Below are 19336 nucleotides of genomic sequence, written 5' to 3'. Positions count from 1 at the left end.
TCTCTCTCTCTCTCTCTCTCTCTCTCTCTCTGGCCTCAGGCCATATACGCCATATGAAGCAAATTAAGAGTTATTGTCAAGCACCTAATCTCACGAGTATACACCTCAGGAAAATCTCAAAAGACACCATCTTTGAAACTATTTATTTCATCATAAAAGACATACAAATAGCTTTTCTTGACTTTCTCTATTCAGCTACAATCCATCATCTTGGGATTTCTGTTTGTTTTGCTTGAACGTCTGAAGGGAAAAAAGTCTGTCTTTAGTTGGATCTCTGTTGGCTTTAAAAGAAAACAAACATAAATCAGTTATAAAAAGCTAATTAATCACTTGCATCCTGTTACATTTGATAAAACTAATCCAGGTAGAGTAGTTTAAAATTCACGTTGGGGGGAAAAAAAATGCTTTGAATCCAAGTGGACACAGACAATAATAAAGTGCAAAAATTCTAATACTGCAAGGCACAAACTATCAATAATAGGATTGTCTTTTTGTTTCTAATATAAAAAAAATATTAATAACACAAACATACAAAACATTTTGATACAGTAACACAACAAGTAAAACCTTGTCTAAAACCTCAACAAATATCTGAAATATTTCTCTTAAAATATGTCCTGCGGTACACATGTATACGAAATTACATCAGAAATACAGTATATACAATAAAATCTATTACAAATACACATCTTATGGTTGTCGAGTTAAACTGTTAAACAAATATGAAACATGGGATCAAATATATTCCACAATAACTAAGTGAAATAAGTAATAATCAGTATGTACCAACCTCAATCGACAAATATAAAGTATATGACAATCAATTCTTGATGTAATTAATGATAAAAAAAAAGATTTGGCTGAGCCTTTATTGCACACATTCCTTCAAATATTTTAACTTTATGAACGAGAAGACAGGCTAAATTGTCTTAGAAGTAAGAATAAGAAGCTGTAGGATATTTCAGTTCTTCTTTCAGTTGTTCAAATTTCTTTCTTTGTTTCTGATGAACTCTGGATTGTGCAGGAGGTGAAGGTCTGTCTCGTTTATAAGCATTCCCAAAGACTATCGACAGAATGTTCATTTTCAACTCAAAACGTGTGTTTCTGTGTAGAAGACTGTCCATTTCAGGACACACTTTGTCCAAATGTTTGTTAAAAATTTACAATCGGTTGATTGACCTCACCGTCTTAAAACCTGAACGTTTCACCAAACAACATAATACACTAAGACTGTATAATCGAAACCATAAATAGAAATCCCGTGAACAGTTGCTCTCCCCCGTAAATCCGTGGTTCGTTCACCATATGTGGGAACTTCTGTTACCAGTCAGTAAAGCTGCTTTATTACCTCGCACCTTCTCTCAGTTATCATCGTGTAACATTGGGCAGCAACATGGCAGTGCTGGTTGCAAAGGAGAGTGTCCTCCACGGTTCTGCACGCACAGCAGGTTGGAACGATTCCCTCCGACGGTTACATGATGGGAGGCAAACACTGAGACGGTTCCTGGCTGCCGTTTCTCTCCGTTCCCGCTTCCTCCTGAGGTTTGATGATGATGTGAACGGGCCTCTCGCCGGTGCGTTCCTGCTGCTTGGCGTCTGTGGAGAGCTTGCCCTCGCTCTCGCGCACCTCCTCCTCCGCGGACGCTCCGATGGGCCGCAGACGCTCAGCGGGGTCCATCTTTGTGTCCGCCGCCGAACCGTCCCTCTGCAGCTTGTCGTTGGCGTTGCTCTCTGAGCCGACCGTCTCTGCTGCGGCGCCATGGAAACAAAGGCCGTTTAATGTCAGCTCGCCTCAGTATATCGACAATTCTACTCCTCGCTACCCAAGTTACAAGGCGATTTCAGGTAAGCCCAAAGTTTGACTGTACTTTAAAGACGTCAAGTTCTTGCTCACCAGGCTTGCCGGTCGAACTGTCGCTGGTCTTCTTCACTGTGGGTCTGGCTCTGGGACGGACTTTGTTGAAATTCCCTTCCAGGATCCACTCGTGTTGTAATCCCTCGTCAGGGGTCATGCGCTTGGTGGGATCCCATCTGAAAAGAACGAAAATGTACTTTCAGCCCACAAGTGCAGTTTAAGTTGACACTCTAAAGCGCACGTCAAATTGTAGAATTAAGTTTTCTTTAAAATAGACTGTGGATGAACTGGAGGCTCGTTGGCTGAAATCTTCCATATTGTAAGGTATTATTCATTATTCGTTTTGTCCTAAAGACGGCGAGCTGGAATTGTTTTTTCTAATAAAGAATACAATACAAATGACAAGATTATGTAATTTTGTGAACATCCCAGCAGAGTTGTGAATTATACGTACGCGAGGCAGCGTTTGATGAAATCCAAGAACAAAACATCGTTTGTTTTCAAGGCGGCGGACAGCTCCTTGGAGTTGGGCCTCCGTTTCTTTCCCTTGCTGTTGGTGATGTTCCTCGGGTTTCCTTTGGAGTCTGCACACAAATCACAGTACAGATTTATCATCTGGACACATCATTTTCACATCCTAATAAACAAGACACGTGAGTCTGCTGCAGTCTATATAAAAGAAACAAACAAACTCCCAAAATAATAATATTCAAAGCAAATATGAACAAAGGTAAATAGCAATTCTCACCAAAGAATAGCCTCCTCCTTGATGCTGACTGAATAAAATCATTTGGAGGCATTCCAAGAACCTGCAAGTGAAAATCAAACGACAAAGCTCAACCACCAATCAACTGCGTTTGATGTTTTTGCGCATTTAATCCGGCGCATCGATCCCTGTGACAAACCTCCATTATGCAGGCGATCTGCTCCACTTCGCTCTCTCCCGGAAAGAGAGGATAGCCCGTGTAGAGCTCAGCCAGGATGCAGCCCAGACTCCACATGTCGATGGCCATGCTGTAAGGGTGACCCAGGATGACCTCTGGGGAGCGGTAGAAGCGACTCTGGATGTAGGTGTACACTACAGGAAGTGACAGGAGACGCGGAGCGGTTCATCTCAAAGGTCTTTTAATAAGCCGATGTTGTAAAAACATATAGCTGATCAGAATAACATTCGTACCTCTTTGTTGTTCATAGCAGCTTGAACCAAAGTCCACCACCTTTATGTTCCCGGGCCCTCTCTGGGACAGAAGGATGTTCTCCTGGTCAGAAAAAATTAAAAGCACATTGAAACACTGGCGCCTTGATGCAATTCTCTAATGCGCCACAAGATGGAGCAACATTCACACTGGTGCTATGAGCAATTATGCAAATGAAGGTGTAACCATCAGTACGGCGGTTCAATGCAAAACTGGGTAAATGTCACCTATTGATGAGTTGATATGCTTAAGTGAGTGTAATAATTGACATGTTTAGGTCGGAGTTACACAGCGGAGGTCAGTACCGGTTTGAGGTCGCAGTGGATTATCTTCTCCTTGTGCAGCATCTGCAAACACCTCAGAAGTGCGTGAGCGAACCGGCGGATGAGAGCGATACTGAAGCCCTGGAAGTTGTTTTTTTTGATGAGCTCGTACAAGTTCACCCTGCGGAGAGAAAACAAAACGTGTGGCGTTCAGGGCTTCAAAATGCTTTCCTTTTTTTTTCTTCTTCTGCACTATACTCACACAGAACTTAACGCAGCCTTCAGAGCTCAACACAGGCCCGGCTTATAAAAAGAAGCGGCTCATAATAACTTCTTCGTAATCCTCGAATAAACGCTCTGAGAAAAGAAGGCTGCTAAGTTCGGCGTCACTCAACACCAGCGAGTGTCAAACACGTACTTAGAAATAATCTATGTGCTCTTTGTGCTCACATTCACAGGCCGGTGGATACAGTAGATAAAGGATATCCCTCCTGCCATTTCTTGCTCCTTGTGATAAGTATAAACTTCTTCAGACTGTGTAACTGGATCCTTCACACCATGGAGCAAGAAGAGGTAAGAGATAGGGCCCTAATCAAGGCCTTAACTAAAGGATTCGGTGACGGTAATGTTAGACAAGGTGCCAGTCCAAGACGTCCTGTAAAGGTCATTCAGCCAGAGTGATACACAAAACTATCTCCCCTCGGAGAGATTTCACAGGCGGTCCACGCTAACCTAACATGGCTTAAGCTACACAGGTAATCACTTAAATCCTGATTGACTCCAGCTATGTAAAAGTAATGAGGAGAATCGAATGCTTTTGATAAACAATACAGTGTTCACACCCTCCTCTTGTAGCGGGGGTAAAGGTGACCTGCCTGAACCACCGTCAGTTAAAGGATCTTCAGCAAAGGTTGTATAATGAACTCTGAGACCCGGCAGGAGTTTGTTCTTTGCACGCTGGAAGTGACGGAGGCACTAACCCGAGAAGCTCAAAGGAGATGCAGAGATGATTTCGGAAGTAGAAGTACTCTTTCATGTGGATGACATTGTGGAGGTTGTCTTTGTCTTTCCTCTTTATTACGTCCAAGATCTTCAGCTCTACCAGAGCTTGGTGATGGAACCTACAGAGACATTCATGGACATATTAGGATATCGAACAGTTTCAGCCACAACAACTAAATGTGATCCGTCCCCAGAAGAAATCAGATCTAAGATCTATCTGACCCAAAAGAGAGTTCCTCTAAGGCTCTTTGCACCCATTTTGTTTTCTGCATTATTGAAGTAGCGGTAAGACTCGAGCATCCGTCCTCCGGGACTTGAGCATTTGCGGCCGCTGTGATGGTTGGTGTGGGGAGGGACAGGTAAGATAAAACCACGAGGTGCTGACTTCTATCGCGCTAAATCAGGTCCAGATTTGGCAGAGTCCTATATTGTAAAGTGATCACTGTGTGCGCATGTGGGGGGGGAGAAGAAAAACCCCAACAACTTACAACTGATCTCAAATGAATGACAGAATTTGACTCCTTGAATCTGACAAACACACTTTCTCCAGAGTCCAACTGAAGCGTAGAGAACTTTGAATCTATTAGGTAATATATAATGTTTTGATTGCTAAGTTATGGAGTAATTTTTAGCCAATTGATTCCAGCTTAGTTGAGCAGAATGACATTTATTTCAAGTTTGTAAATCAAAATGTCTTTGTGTTTGTACCTTTTCTTGTTGCGTATCATCTTTATGGCCACAAGTTCGTTATTCTTGTGGTCGAGACATTTCAGGACCTGTCCAAAGGAGCCTTTGCCGATCACTTCGAGCACCTCAAACCTGTAGGCAATGTGATCGTGCAGCACCTACGAGCACAGGAGGACTGTTAATATCACATTTCACTATATTATGTAACGTATGTGCGCACTCGACATAAAAATAGACGGCACTAACATCCACATTCACCCACGTGAATTATTCAACGGCAAACAGCTATCATAATTATACATCATTTTATTAAATACAACATGCCGTTAAAACAATGTTTACTCATGAGTATTCTAGTTTCAGGACACTCTGTGTCCCCTACACGTTGCGTGGGACAGTATTAACTGTTCTCAGGCTTTTTCTGAGTCTGTCAGTCAAAGCAGCTGAGTGAGATGAGCTTCAGTAGACACGGAAGAAACACTGAACAATGGTCAGTCACTCAGCCTTGAACGGCCCATTCATTACATGTCGTCTGTTGACACACAACTGCCCGTCAGCCGCCTGATTTAAGCGAGACGGTAAAGGCTGTTGTTACGGGCCTCGTGACCTCGGTGCAGTTTATTGTAAACAGTATTAAACAATGCAGTCAGTCAAACTGACTTCATGCCTGAAGCTGCTGGATTGAGGTCATTGGAAGGCACCTGGCCGTGTGCAGTTTGCCTTCTCTCGTACACGAGCAAGTGCTTATGAGTCTGAGTCTCGTAGGTCCACCTAAATCAGTTACGTTACGTCACTTCTATGTCCTGTATAATATTAAAAATGAGACATTTCACCATTTCATGAAAAATATGAAGCTATTATAAATTTTGTCGCAACGCATTAAAGAAAGCTCGTGCAGTATTTTCCCGCCAAATTTAATTGGCAACAGGAAACAAAACTGAGTATAAGAAGACTTAAAGTTGAGCAGGGGGCCATTAAACTACGTGAAAAAAATACATGTGCAAATTTTGAATCAAAATCAGAAAGATTTCAAATTGCAGGTACTCTGAAGATGGATTAGGAGAAAAATTTGTATTGGACACTTGTGATTTCAGGTTGACACTGCATGAGAACTAGAGATAATCCTCCACTGGAAACGGTGCAATGATGAACTCTTGAATCGTGCAATCCACAAGTTAAGGGTGTCCCATACAAAGAAGAAGCCATATGTGAGCACAATATAGAAATATGGCTGTCCTCTTCTAACCAAAGATCCCTTTAAATGCACAGTAGAACTGCTCTTTGGTCAGATTAATAAAATTTTCATAATTCTTTTGGATGTTGTGGACTTGATTGAAGAGAAACCATCTAGTCTCATCAGCATACCAACTTTTTTTGACCTGAGCTGCTGCCTTCAAACTGAAAATGAGCTAATATATTTTTTAATGAAAAGTTCAAATGTCTCACTTGTTACTCATGTCAATTACATGGTGATTGTGTTGTGGATAAAAAAAAAACGAGTTTATGAGATTAGAAAATCATTGCATCTTGTTTTGATTGACACACGGCCTGCTTGGATTTATGGTTGGATATGGAAGAGCTGACAGAGAAACTTTTTGAAAAAAACAATGGAAAGGGAAAAATGTATTAACTTTACTGCAATAGTTCTTGATTGGATGTGCCTTTGATAATTTGCACCTGCTTCTGCTGGTAATAAATGAAACACAACTTTTAAAAAAAAAATGTGGCTTGGGATTTTGTCAAAGTTGACTTTTTGGCACATTTTCCAAGTTTATTATAAAATTAAGCTTGTTAATTAAGATTCTGTGGCAAATTGAGTGAATTAGTTAGACAGATTCTAATTACTTGAACCCCTCAAACACTGATCAATGAAACTGCAGAGGCATGTTTCTTTTGTGCTTTCACAAAATGTTAATGAGATTTTGTAATATGCAATGCAATGACTAATGGAAAATTATTCATTTTATCAGACCATTTGATAGTTTCGACAATGTTTTTTGATAATGTTTCAGTATGAACTGAGACTTTAAGGTAACTCAAAGTGAATTTAACGATGTAATAATGTATACAATTGTTATCGAGGTGCACTGAGGAAAAATGTGAAGCTATGAATGAAAGCTCCGAATGCTCTGGCCCATTACCCGGATGTAGCTCCCGTGCTCGTCGTCATATCCAGAGTTCTGCGGCGTTCCCTGAGAAGCCTCGATTTTCTGTGAGCCCAGACCCAGGAACCAGATCTCGGCGTAGTCCATGATCTCCTCCTGTTCATACTCAGTCAGCCGCTCCTGGAAGTTCTTCAGCGCGTCTACAACGGACAGAAAGATGGAGGAGGAGAAGAGTGACTCACTGCCGTGCCGATAACACCTCTGCCAATTGCAGAGGATTGTGAAAGATCATCTTCCCATGCCGGCATGCTATTTTCATCCAGCGGGACACTTATTTATTTATTTTTTTTAACTGAGTTACGTGTTTGCAGTGGAACGCCCACCATGGGTGTAGTGCCTTTGTGATTCAGTTGTGTTGTGGTTACTTATAACGTACCCAAAGGCGACATGGGTAACCGTTGTCCCTCGTACGCTTTCTCCTTCTCCAGCTTGTTGTTGAAAATCTTGCTGTTGCGGGAGACCGACACTTTATCCATCGTCGCGCCAAACCGCATGGTGAACTGCTGAGTGGGCTTCGGTCGTTCATCCTGTAAATCAGCATAATTAGACGCTGTTATGAGCAAAGACGAAGGTGTGTATCCACAGCGATGCCTCCGAACGAGAATTAGGATTGGGATTGGATAGCATTAGGTAAAACCGCCTGCCACATGTGGCTAACGAATAGGACAGCCTTACCGAGTGTGTCTGATAGTTGTTTAGACTCCCTTTGTTGGCGATTTGAGGCAGGATGTTTTCAGACGGCTGGTGCTGGTTTTTGGCATTGCTCACGACCACCTGGACCACCGGCGGCTCCAGCTGAGGCAACGTCCCCACACCAGGGCCGAACTTCTGTAACGCAGGGCAGAATATCTCAGTAACAACTTACAATTTAGAAGAATTGAAACGTAAAAAAACAAAACATTGATTATCAGTGTAAATATTTGCAGAATGAAGAGAAAATTATCCAACAACCAAAAACAGTGAGAATATTTAGGCCATTTCAGAAGAAAAGTGGCCACCTGCCACATCTTTTAAAGATCTTTTTCTACACTGTGTAACACTTTCAGCGCAGAGGAAGAGAGCAGAGCAGCAAGCCTGATTTCTAAAATGAATTATTCTATTTATATTCATGGGTAAAAGCAACGCTTTTTATTCATTTTTTCAGTACGTTTGTGTTGTATTCATCTCCCTACATGCACTTCATCCATGGAGACTCAGGTGACCGGGACCTCCAGCAGGTAGCGGCTGGAATTACTGATCAGGGTGAGAGTAAAATGGGGACGGAGCCCCATGAGGTTCAGTACTGACAGAGTCTGTCCGTGGTGGCTTTGTGGGGGAGGTGAGGTGCAGTAACCTGCTTTTCTCTGGCTGCCACCCTGATTGCTCTGGGAGCAAGATTACATGTGTCACATTATTACAAGACTCCATCGTGGCAGTGATGGGCAAAATTAGGCCCCAGTCATTCGTCAAGTCATTTAGAGAACATAATTGATCTTGTAGGGAGTATGTCCTGTGGAAATAGAGGAATTAACAAGCTTGTTTAAACTAGGTTTTCTTTTTCTTCTTCTTCTTTTTTATAGCTGCAATTCCACAGAAATCCAGAGATTCTCAAGCAGAGTGCTACTGCACACATTTTGGCACTGTGCTGTATTAACATAATATATTCTAAGGTATTAATTATTAATAAGCAGTTCATAAAAAAAGCTATACCGTCTGTACAGTCAATAGTTCATATATTTCCTCTCACGTGTAAAAAGCTGCTGCAGGATCTGCCAACTTGGTTATGACGCATAGAGATAGGGCTAAATATAGTTGCAAGCATCTACCACAACGGGCAAAGGAAGTAAACACAGTTACATGCCTCTACATAACTGCTCTTGTATTATTGGAAATCTGTAATACATTATATAATATCAAATATGAGGATATTTGTTGTTGTTTTTTTTACTTAAAGTTACAACAGTTAAAGAATGGCAATATGAGCAACTTGAATTGTAAAAAAAAAACCTTTTCAGGAGGCAGTTTTAAGCAGGAGGCTACTCTAAATGATCCAAACAGCACAGTGATTTGAAGTTACTGTAATCGGGTCTTCGGTTTCTAAAAAGAGCACGGATCCCCGTGTATCTTGTTATGTGTGTTTGAGAAGAAAGAGGAGAGGACTGATGCTTTCAGACGTTTATCGATTCATTCAAGCGCTCTGCGATATTTTAAACGCAAAAATGGAAAAGGAGGCATTGCTGCTGAAGGGGTTTGGGGTGGGGGTGGGGTGTGGGGGTGGGGGTGGGGGGGCAGCTGTTAAGATATTATGCTGACCTGGGAGCAGGGTCGATTTGTTCCAATACGGGAGCCTTCTGATGGGAGTCTGTGTGGGTGAGGGAAAGCCTCCGGTCGTGATGCCTGCGGGAGGAATGACAGGAATTCATTCAATACACAACATAAATAGATCAAACAGGTTTGTTTATCTTCTGTGGATAAAATGAATACATAAGATACCCATTTTTTTGTTCTGCAGTGTGTTTTATATCCCATGATGTTTTATAACAGGTTCTTTCGGTCAGATTTGAGAATTCCTCTGCACCAAATGGGGTGGCTTAATACAATCATGCGGCGTACGTGCACTCACTTCACAGCCTCGGGGCAGCTGAGCAGGGTGGAAACCAGACTAGCAAAAATAATGCACTACGATCCTAAAATAGATCCGTTCTGCAAAAACACAGCAACAAGGGCCTGCTCACTATCTAGCACTCTATGTACCTGCTAGTGTGTGCAGGTGTGTGTGTGTGTGTGTGTGTGTGTGTGTGTGTGTGTGTGTGTGTGTGTGTGTGTGTGTGTGTGTGTGTGTGTGTGTGTGTGTGTGTGTGTGTGTGTGTGTGTGTGTGTGTGTGTGTGTGTGTGTGTGTGTGTGTGTGTGTGTGTGTCTGGCAGTGGGTGTACACGTGCCTCCAAGCATGTGGAAATTCATTGGGATGAAGGAGTTATAGGTAAGTAAGTGATGATAACAATCCAAAGGATTTCCGGGATGATCTAAAAATAAAACACAACACAATTCGGCACGTTTCTCTGGAGCATCAAGCCAGCTTACACGTGCTTTAATAATCAGTGGGTGAGCGTGTGACTGTGATAGGCGACACCATATGGGTGAAATAAAGCTTAGCCTCGTATGGGGATCTGTGTTAAGTTCGCTCTGTCGCCTGGCAGGGACGGAAGGACAGAGGGAGTGAGGATAAATTGGTTCTTATCCACAGGTGTTAGATAGGAAACAGTTTTCCGGACAGAATCTTTTCATAAATGTCAAAGTAACATGAGGTTAGTGCCCCCGCAGTAATGAGCAGCCAAAAGAGCGAGCTGATCTGAACCAGCCTGCTGAGGAGAGATGAATCGAGCAATGACCGACTCGGCTCACTTTTCCAACTTCCCACACTGGGAAGAAAACTCTTCTTCATTCAAGTTGGAAAGTGGATCTAAATTCCCAGCAAGACAATGAAAACAGGTGCAGCCAAACAAGAGTCTGGTGCAGTGGCGTCGTCGTGTTACAATCTCGGGAGTTTTGTGAGTGACAGCAGGAGCCATGTAGGTCACTATGCCAGGGTTGGGCTCTAAAACTTCACCTGCAAGGGTTTGTTGTAAGCCTGGCTAATGAGCAAGTGGGAAACCCACTGATGTCACACCATATGCCCAAAGAAAAGTATTGTTTTGTATATCTTTTTTTTTTTACTTTTGCAATTATTACCCGTGAGCATTCAAAAATGCTCCAGGTATGTTGTAGCTGCTGCTTCACAAAACCAATGCGCATGAAATATGAGTTACTTAGGTGAACTGGTGTATTTAAAAAAAGAAAAAAAGGGAAACGGGAGCAGCAGTTGGCAACTTCAGTCAATACATGTGACCTGGGGGTCTTTGCTGCAGGTGGATCATCCAAGCAGGTGTGCAAGAGCAGCTTTGGCTTCGGTGGGGTCACTTGGTCAGAGGGTCAAAGCACAGCAGTAAAACCAGGAGTTACCGAGGGTAAACATCAACACACACCGTGAGGCGGTGCCCTCCAGCGCTATCATCTGTCAGACATACACGGTCGTTCGTCAGTGTATAATCCCCCTGTCAAGCTGTCATGTGGGACCACTAGAAATATGCAATCACTGATCAATCAGTGTGATCAAATGGAGTTTTAGTCAACAGGACCTGAGAAGGTGTACTAAAGGAGGAATTTTTTGAAGCTCTCAAAACAGCAGGGGGTTAATTTTATATCACTTTCCATGTAAGGTGTGAGAAATACACCAGAACACGTATAGACTTACAGAATCTGTCAGCACAACAAACACTGAAATAAGTACGCTAAAGAACGACTGAAATAGAAATGGATCAGATTTTTCATCATAGCCTGCCATGCAGTCAGCAGAAAGAGGGTGGAAGAGAAATTCAGCATTAAATGGGATAACTTGAGGTGAAAATGTAAATTATTTGAAAGTGAGAGTGAGTCACTGGTATTGGTCAATCAAAATAATGTAAATGCACAGTGCAAAGTAGATTAAATCTGCAGTTGTATTGGATTAATGCATATTTTTCAAACCTTAAGACTTTATTCATCCCACATGGTAAAAGTCAGTTATTAGAGCATCTCAGCACGAAACAAAAATAGTATTGAAATGGACACTATCCTTTTCTCTGGGCAATATTTCAACAAAAACAAACAACCCGAAAACAAATGAACATAAAAGATGAACAATTGAGGTATATATTGGGAGGTAACTTGTAAGTTCTAACTTTTATTATAGCATTATTCCATAAGAAAACCATCAACCGTCAGTAAATTTCCAGTAAAGCAACACCACAATAATTCAACACAGGTAATCAGCCCACCAGCAACAAAATCTCACCTTGGTATTAATTTCTGGCAACATGTTGTGTTATCAGTGTCTTCACAATCCAAACTAACAGGAGGAATTATAAAATCCAGGCAATAGTCATGATATCCAGGTCTCCCCAAGACGAAACGCTCCAACTTCGTGACCAAGCCTGAACGATGAGCAGCGAGAATAACGGAAACGAAAGAATCCCGATGAGTGATCAGATCAGCGGAAACTCGCCGCGGACTCCCGGTTATACTCGCGCTGGGGGTTAAATGCGCTGTCGTCAGAAGCGGGGATTAGCGGCAGAGACAAGCTGCTGGAGGGTCTCTGCGCTCGGACTCGGAGGAGCCACCTGTTCAGGTTTCTGCCGCTGACAGCTGGGGCTCTCCCGATATAGATTTGTTTTTTTATCCGCTCGCTGTCGTCCACCTACAACACGCCGTGTGACTGATGCGCTTCTCCAAGCAGCAGCAGCAGCAGCAGCTTCTTTACGCCAACGCGCGCGCGCGCGCCTCGGTTTTCACGCGGCAGCCCGAGCGCACTTCCAAGACTCCGTTCGCTCCGCGCTTTCTGCACGACGCATCGTCGTATTGTGAAGGATGATGAAGTGGGCTGCAACCAACTTACATAATACTGCGAAATATACGCAGTTGTAGTAGTTTGAAACCCCCGAGCACTTTTGCAGCCTCCAAACTCAAGTTGTTTTATTTCTAAATATTGCTTTATCTTCTGAACTTGCCTTTGGATAATACTCCTGGCTGTGGTGAAAAAAAAATTATCATAGATTTGCAAACATTTCTCTATTTCAATGCGGATAATTGAAGTTACTTTTACAATTTAGATAGATGGATGGATGGATACTTTATTAATCCCGTGGGAAGTCCCAGTTTTCAGCAGCCTACATACAACAAAAGAACAAAAAATGATAAAACAAAACAAAAACAACAGGGTGTTAGTTATCATTTTGACATAACATTAATGGTTAACGCTTCTAATTTCTTGTTTAACATTTACAAAACATTTTTTTATGAAACCAGGAGGCCCAGGTAGAAATATATTTTAACCTTGTCCAAAGCTCTTCTCTTAACTGTAACAATGTACATGTTGTCCTTCACCAGAACAGGCCAGGTAGGACACCATTACTCCCCGTGTTCCTCTACTAATTATTCTCACATGACATTTGTTTTCCAGTGACTAATCCCCCACTGTAATCAAGTTGCTTGGAGCATGTGATTAGCCTAGAACAAGTACAAGAGGATGAATATGATAACACAAACAGCTATTATGTAACTACAGTGGCTACTTCAGTAATCAGCCTCTGCTGTGAGGAGGAGCATCCGAGGAAGCTGCTTCATTCCTCCTTATGACTCCCTCTGCAGCCATTCCCCTAATTCCCTCACCTGTTTCTTTACTGAACAAGCCCGCCGGAAAAACAACACTATTGAGAATCATCAGCATTTAATTTAGAGAAACATCTAATGTCTTTAAGTGTATTTGTAGCGCAAATTGGCGCACTATATCCAGGATGTGCTGAGGGTTTGGCCCCTGCTGGTTGAGTGGCCCTTTAGCAAAATGAACCAACAAGATTCAGGCAGGCAACAGAACGCTTTTAGAAGTGCAAGAGCCCCTTTAACTATAGCCTGTTTAATAATGGCGAGGCTTGCGGCGGGAAGTGTTCACCCTTTACAACTTAGATCACAACCTGAAGAAGGCAGGGTAGGGGGAATGTTCCATATATTCCAGCTTGTATGACACAGTTGCTCCCCAAATTATTACTTTGCATATCCACTGTTAAAAGACAATGAGAGGCGAATATAGACACCCCTTTGCAATCTGTCTGCTAAAAATAAAGGCAGCTCTGCCAAGCATAAAGACTCTAAACCAGATGAAACACCAAGATTCTCTCCCCTTTGTTAACTGTAAACCTTGCCACATCTCACCTGAGACAGTCATTATGCTGCGTTCGTTTTGTCGCCCAGGTGACGACGATGCATTGGATAACGCATGAGAGCAGCAGAGCAAAACAATGCAGACAGCGTGTCTTGCTATGGCAAGTGAAAAGAAAGCATCACAATTATCTGTAGCTGACACACAAAATAAGGACTGTAAGTAAATATAAAAAACTGACTGTTCAAAACAATGATAAAGATCGTGTGTGCACTTGGGGGTGTGGCTAAATAGAGAATACAAGTAAATGACTCCCCAAAATTTCCGAGTTGCCTGTAAACATACCTCAGGTTGAACCCTCCTGTTCCTGCCCCAGCAGCATCCCTGTAGGAGGCTAAAACCACAGCAGGCAGGTGAGGTCCCGTCTTCCCACATAGCACATGTCCCCCATACTGCCACAACCGCACCCCAATGCCTACAGCGACCTTTTCCAGGGAGAAGGGAGGTAGGTGTTGGAAGAAGAATCACGTATGATGATGATGATAATGATGATGGTGAAGATGAAGATTCCAGGCCTTCGTTTCCTGTTAAGTGTTGGCCAAGCAGCTTGTGCGTCTTCTCCAGCTCAGATCTTCAGTTTTCATTGCATCGACTTTCCATGCGCCTCTTTAAGATGTGTGGGAATCCTGAAATTTAGCTTGAATTCTTAACTTCCTGTGAATCTTCGCTTTACTCTGGACTTGGCGTTCGCTGCCTCATTGATTCGTATACGATCGCATTCCGGTTGTTTGAGACATCGATGCCCTCTGCGTTTTCTTCTCTGTCGGCTTCCTGCAAACTATTTCTGCTCCGGGATACAGACAGAATAGAGAGGCAGGCTGCCGTCAGACAGTGAGAGGATGCTGTTGCTTTGTGCTGTTGCTATTATTGGTGAGGGAGTGCTCTCCGTCTCTGCTGCTGCCAGTGACGTATGAACGGGGCTCAACAAGGGACCCATCCCGAGCCAGAGACAACGCAGCGGGGCCCTGGCACTTAGTTTCCTGCAAAAAAAAAAAAAGAGAGAGGCTCCTGGGGGAGTGGGGTGGGGTGTTGGTGGGGGGGATGCAACCAGACAAAGACAGAAAGGTTCTGTAGATACAGATCCTGTCCTCCCGGGTGGGCTCTTGGTGGGGCTGAGGAAGCCAGACAGGGAGGAGGTGCATCTCTAATACGGCCTCCCATGTGGTTCCGCAGACGCCTTCAACTTCCCTCTCCCTTGCTCACTTGCCAATGTATCCTGGAGACAAAGCCATTGGGGATGTCATATCCCTCCCGCCTGCATCTCCTTTTCTGCTCCTCCATCTCTTTTGCCCCTCTCCACCTGCTTCCCTGCCACGGATGCTGACAAATAGCTTACCCCACCCCAGCGTAAGCTACCCCTGGCCTCCTGCCGATGAGTCCACAGCGAGACACGGCAAAGAGGCCGAGTTTGAGCTTTCCACTGGATGTCAACGCAGTGGTTTTTCTTAATTACTCCCGTGTATGTCTGCATCCAGTGCTGATAATGAAATGATTTACTGGAGGTGAGTGAAAGATGATTTACTATGCCATCTGTCCATTTAAACGTCATGTTGTTGGGCGGGTTACAGTTTCACACTATATTTTAAAGGTTGTTTTCATACCACTCGCACTCAGCAGGAGTGTCGCTGCTCGCACAACTTTCCCCCCGCTGCCAAAAATAAAATCTGTGAATCACCATGTTTTGGTGACAGGAAAAATGTTGCTATTCTAGTAGCAAGAAGCCCCGGGCCAGTGTATTCCATTACTGCCCAGTCAGCTACTTTTGACACTTGCATAACACGCAGTTACAGTAGCTTGTGTATTCCTCCTCTCCCTACTTATCTTTAGCTGTTTGATTTACAATAATTAATGACTTTAACACCCAAGTGTCATTTGACAGGCTGTTGCTGCCTTCCAAAGCCTCGCCCTTCCCCATGTCCCTGACTCATCTGGACCGGGCGAACAGCAGGTGGTTGGAATTGCTACATCAGGTCAGATAAGACTTAAAATGAGGCTGAATTTCCTTCTGAGCGCAAGACAGTAACCCGGTGGCTTACATGCTGTTGGGCCGTTGGCTAATCGCTGCCAGGTGCCAGACGGGGCAAACTGAAGTGAGGTGAGCTGTCAGCCAAAGCAGACAGTGTCAGTGTCCGCTGCCATTTGGCAGAGGCGAGTGTGGGTAGTCTGACATGGCTGGCAGGTGGACGGGCAGCATCTGCAGTTTTTAGATGCACAGCAGATCTCTCCGTGACAGCATGTCACCGCGTAAGATATGGGTCAAGTTCACAAGTTGACACAAGCTCGTACATTTAGACACACGGGCGATTATGGGCTTAATTGCGACTTACATATTAGTTGTTAATAGACCATGAAATTGGCTTGCAAACAAGTGCAAATTGAGGAGGTATTTGTGGTGAGATTTTATTGGCCTTCCATGTAGCTACCTATGAATGGAGATCCGGAGGAGGATGACCGGAAAGGAACGTATAGAGGGTGCGTCTACTTGAGGATATGTACATTATTTAGAGATTTAAAAACTTGAAATACACAAATGGCTTTTAATGGTTCAACAACAATGTCAACTCACCGTATTTAAAAGTTATTATGAGAGTAATTACAATCAAGATAAATTCAGAATTTTGGCCTGATTACCCTGATTATGTGAGCACGTGTGAGTGTATTCTGTCTCTTTGATTAAGTCTGTGTGTATTTGTGTGAGTGTGTGCTTGTGCTTGTCCGTGTGCGTGTGTGTGTGTGTGTGTGTGTGTGTGTGTGTGTGTGTGTGTGTGTGTGTGTGTGTGTGTGTGTGTGTGTGTGTGTGTGTGTGTGTGTGTGTGTGTGTGTGTGGGGGTGTGTGGGTGTGTGGGTGTGTGTGTGTGTGTGGACATAAGCAGTCGTTAGGCCTAGCCAAATCTCATTAGCCACGATGAGCGGCTCTCTCTGCCCGGGTGAAGAGGTTGAGGCTGAAAAACAAACTCCTTAAATCATTTTTTGTCCAACAGAACTAATGAAAGCGGCCGTGTGATTATATCGAAGAGCCATCGAGGTCTAAATGGTTTATTGCATCAGTCACTGTCGTATCCGAGAAGAACATCCTGTGAGCATAGTCAATGACACAGCTCCTTCACAGCCTGATTTACAACGGCAAATTACCAGCATCAAACTACGGCATTGACGACTTGAAAAACAGGATAAAAATCGACATTGGACTATGAAAACAAACAGCTGAATATTTAGTTTATTTAAATTTTTTCATGAATGAGCTCATTCCCAGCGATTCCTTTTCACATTGTCATATGTATTTCATAACATAACATCTGTGCTGGTTATCTTATTCCTTTATAATTGTGTCACCCATGCTGACTATGAAGACCACCTACAGAGGACACCTAATCCTCCTGTGCTCTATAATAACAATGCTCATTTCATGGACCGTAATAATCACTGACATACAATCGGGAGCCACCTGTCTGTCTTCTTTTACAGACAGAGACCCAGACTGTAAACGGACCAGAATTGGGCCACGGGTTGTTTTCTGAGTCATTGTCAAGCAGATGATTGGATCATAGTGGTATTAAAAACAGTAGCTTTTACTCCATTGCTCCAAATGTGACATGGAAAAATTCATCCCTAAAGTTTTTTAGGCCAAACACAGACAATAATAAAACAAAAAAACAAAAACATTTCCTAGTATCAAACGTCAAACCACTACAAACCTCAATGAGAACGATCCTCACCACTCAACAGCTGAGACCCGTGTCCTCCTGCTGTCTGAAAGCTATAGCTATAAAACCATTTCACACAGTTATAAAACTCTTGCTGTCAAATCAGGCAACACTTAGTGGATCCTCTCTATTTTTTCTACATCTTCACGTCTCTCCACTCACTTCTCGGTCCACCGTAAGAGACGCAGCCATCAACCGATCAATACTTGGCTTTGAAAATAAAACTGCACGTACCCCTTTCGTCTTAATTGCACTCCTGCAAAACAGTTCTTCACAACCATTAAAGAGACGGTGAGAGTGCTTTCTGTGTGCCAGACAGGTATCGAAACTTAAAAACAAGATAATGCAACCCACTGACCGGATTGATTTGGATCTTCAAGGTTTTTATAACACTAAAAAAAGACAAAATGCAATGAGAGCTTCTCATTTTCCTGAGATGTCTTCATTTTTCAGTATCTTGCAGTCCCTCATTATCACGGTGTGTTTTACTGAGACATTCGTGTTACAAACGTGTGACAGCTGGACATTTTATGGTATACTCTGCTTTTAAACAGAATGTACAGATGCCTGAAACTGAATGAAATTATCTTTTTCATAGCATTTTTTCATCAGCGAGCCTCTCGAACACCAACACTAGGACAGCATTACATTAAAAAGATGGGTCTTTTGTGTAGCCATCGGTATAGTCCATGCATAACAGATGAAAAGTCAAATTAAAGGCTCACTGAAAGGATATCGGAGTGATACTTGACCCCGTATGTTTATCTACAGTATTTCCAGTAAAAACATTTGAGTGGAGGGATCGTGTTCCAGATCAGATTGACATTTTCAGTAGCTAATCGCAGTGACCACGCACACACACAGCCAAGATAAAATGTGAAATGTAATCACGAGCCCTTCAGAGACGGAACTACACAGAACAGTCAGAAAAGGGAGACTGAGCCACATGGACAGGCACCCATTACGTGTCTGCGATTGGAAAAAGCCTAAGAAGCAAGTGGACTGAAAGTGAAGCAGCAAACACTGATGACGGCGCAGAATCAGAGCGGCAACACATTTCCCATCAGTGGAAGTAGAAGCCCTACTTCTACTTTACTGGCACCTTCAATATTTTGTTTTACTGTACTGTCTAATAAATGCTGGCATGTAGGTATTAGACTGGCAGCAGCTTAGATACACTGTGAGATATTTACTGGCGCCTCGCCTAGGCTGCAACAGCTGAGGACACCGCTCTCCTGCACACTACAGTTCACATCCAAAAATTAAGAGATTGTGAAAATATTAAACGTGCAGGACGTTTTCGCAGCAGCTCCCAATACAACCTCTGCTGGAACACCTCAACTGGGACTTTGTGTATAGCGTTCAGGCAGCTGTCCTTCTCTGTAAATCGTTGTAGAGATGAAATCTTACCTCATTAATCATTCTTTCATATAAGATCTGCTGCTTCCCATCCAAGGAATGAGGCCTGACCCAAGTCTGGCTCTGCTCGCCACTGAGTGCCTCACTGTCATTTCAAGAAGAGGTGATCAGATAAAATCAATCGGCCTGCTTGCTCATGAGACACCTGAGGTAGGTGTGGTGCACAGGAGCGTGAGAGTCCCAGCAACTTATCTGCAATATCCGAATGTGTGTGTGGTAGGCCTTCGGCGCTAAATATTCTTCCAAGGCAGCAGGCTTCTGGCCCTATCATATGT

General features: G+C 43.2%; 1 protein-coding gene across 3 annotated transcripts; it reads right to left on the bottom strand.

The window, feature by feature from the left end:
• Nucleotides 1-126: 126 nt before the first annotated feature.
• On the bottom strand, nt 127-19336 carry dyrk4 (dual-specificity tyrosine-(Y)-phosphorylation regulated kinase 4). 3 transcript variants are annotated; one of them, XM_080474499.1, is made up of 14 exons: nt 19053-19336; nt 9461-9544; nt 7844-7996; nt 7545-7695; nt 7145-7308; nt 5025-5161; nt 4295-4435; nt 3357-3495; nt 3033-3114; nt 2761-2933; nt 2604-2664; nt 2310-2439; nt 1895-2031; nt 127-1749 (listed from the first exon to the last, which is right to left on the bottom strand). In XM_080474499.1, the coding sequence occupies exons 1-14, from the start codon at nt 19062-19064 to the stop codon at nt 1472-1474; spliced, it is 1842 nt and encodes a 613-aa protein (XP_080330625.1). In that variant the 5' UTR covers nt 19065-19336; the 3' UTR covers nt 127-1471. The 3 variants fall into 3 exon arrangements, with proteins under 3 accessions (XP_080330625.1, XP_080330624.1, XP_080330626.1); XM_080474498.1 differs by lacking the exon at nt 19053-19336 and adding an exon at nt 12019-12592; XM_080474500.1 differs by lacking the exon at nt 19053-19336 and adding an exon at nt 9771-10047.

Source organism: Lipophrys pholis (genome assembly GCF_963383615.2).
Source record: "Lipophrys pholis genome assembly, chromosome: 11".
Classification (NCBI taxonomy): domain Eukaryota; kingdom Metazoa; phylum Chordata; class Actinopteri; order Blenniiformes; family Blenniidae; genus Lipophrys; species Lipophrys pholis.
Note: the sequence above shows the minus strand (reverse complement) of the source record. Positions and strands in the feature narration are given on the sequence as shown.

Excerpts from the sequence above, each read along its gene's own strand:
- dyrk4 (XM_080474498.1), bottom strand. The coding sequence starts at position 12,042 with ATGTTGCCAGAAATTAATACCAAG. Across the intron at positions 7,309-7,544 it reads GTTACCCATGTCGCCTTTGG|ACGCGCTGAAGAACTTCCAG; the intron begins GTACGTTATAAG and ends TGTCCGTTGTAG. Across the intron at positions 5,162-7,144 it reads AGCACGGGAGCTACATCCGG|GTGCTGCACGATCACATTGC; the intron begins GTAATGGGCCAG and ends CTGTGCTCGTAG.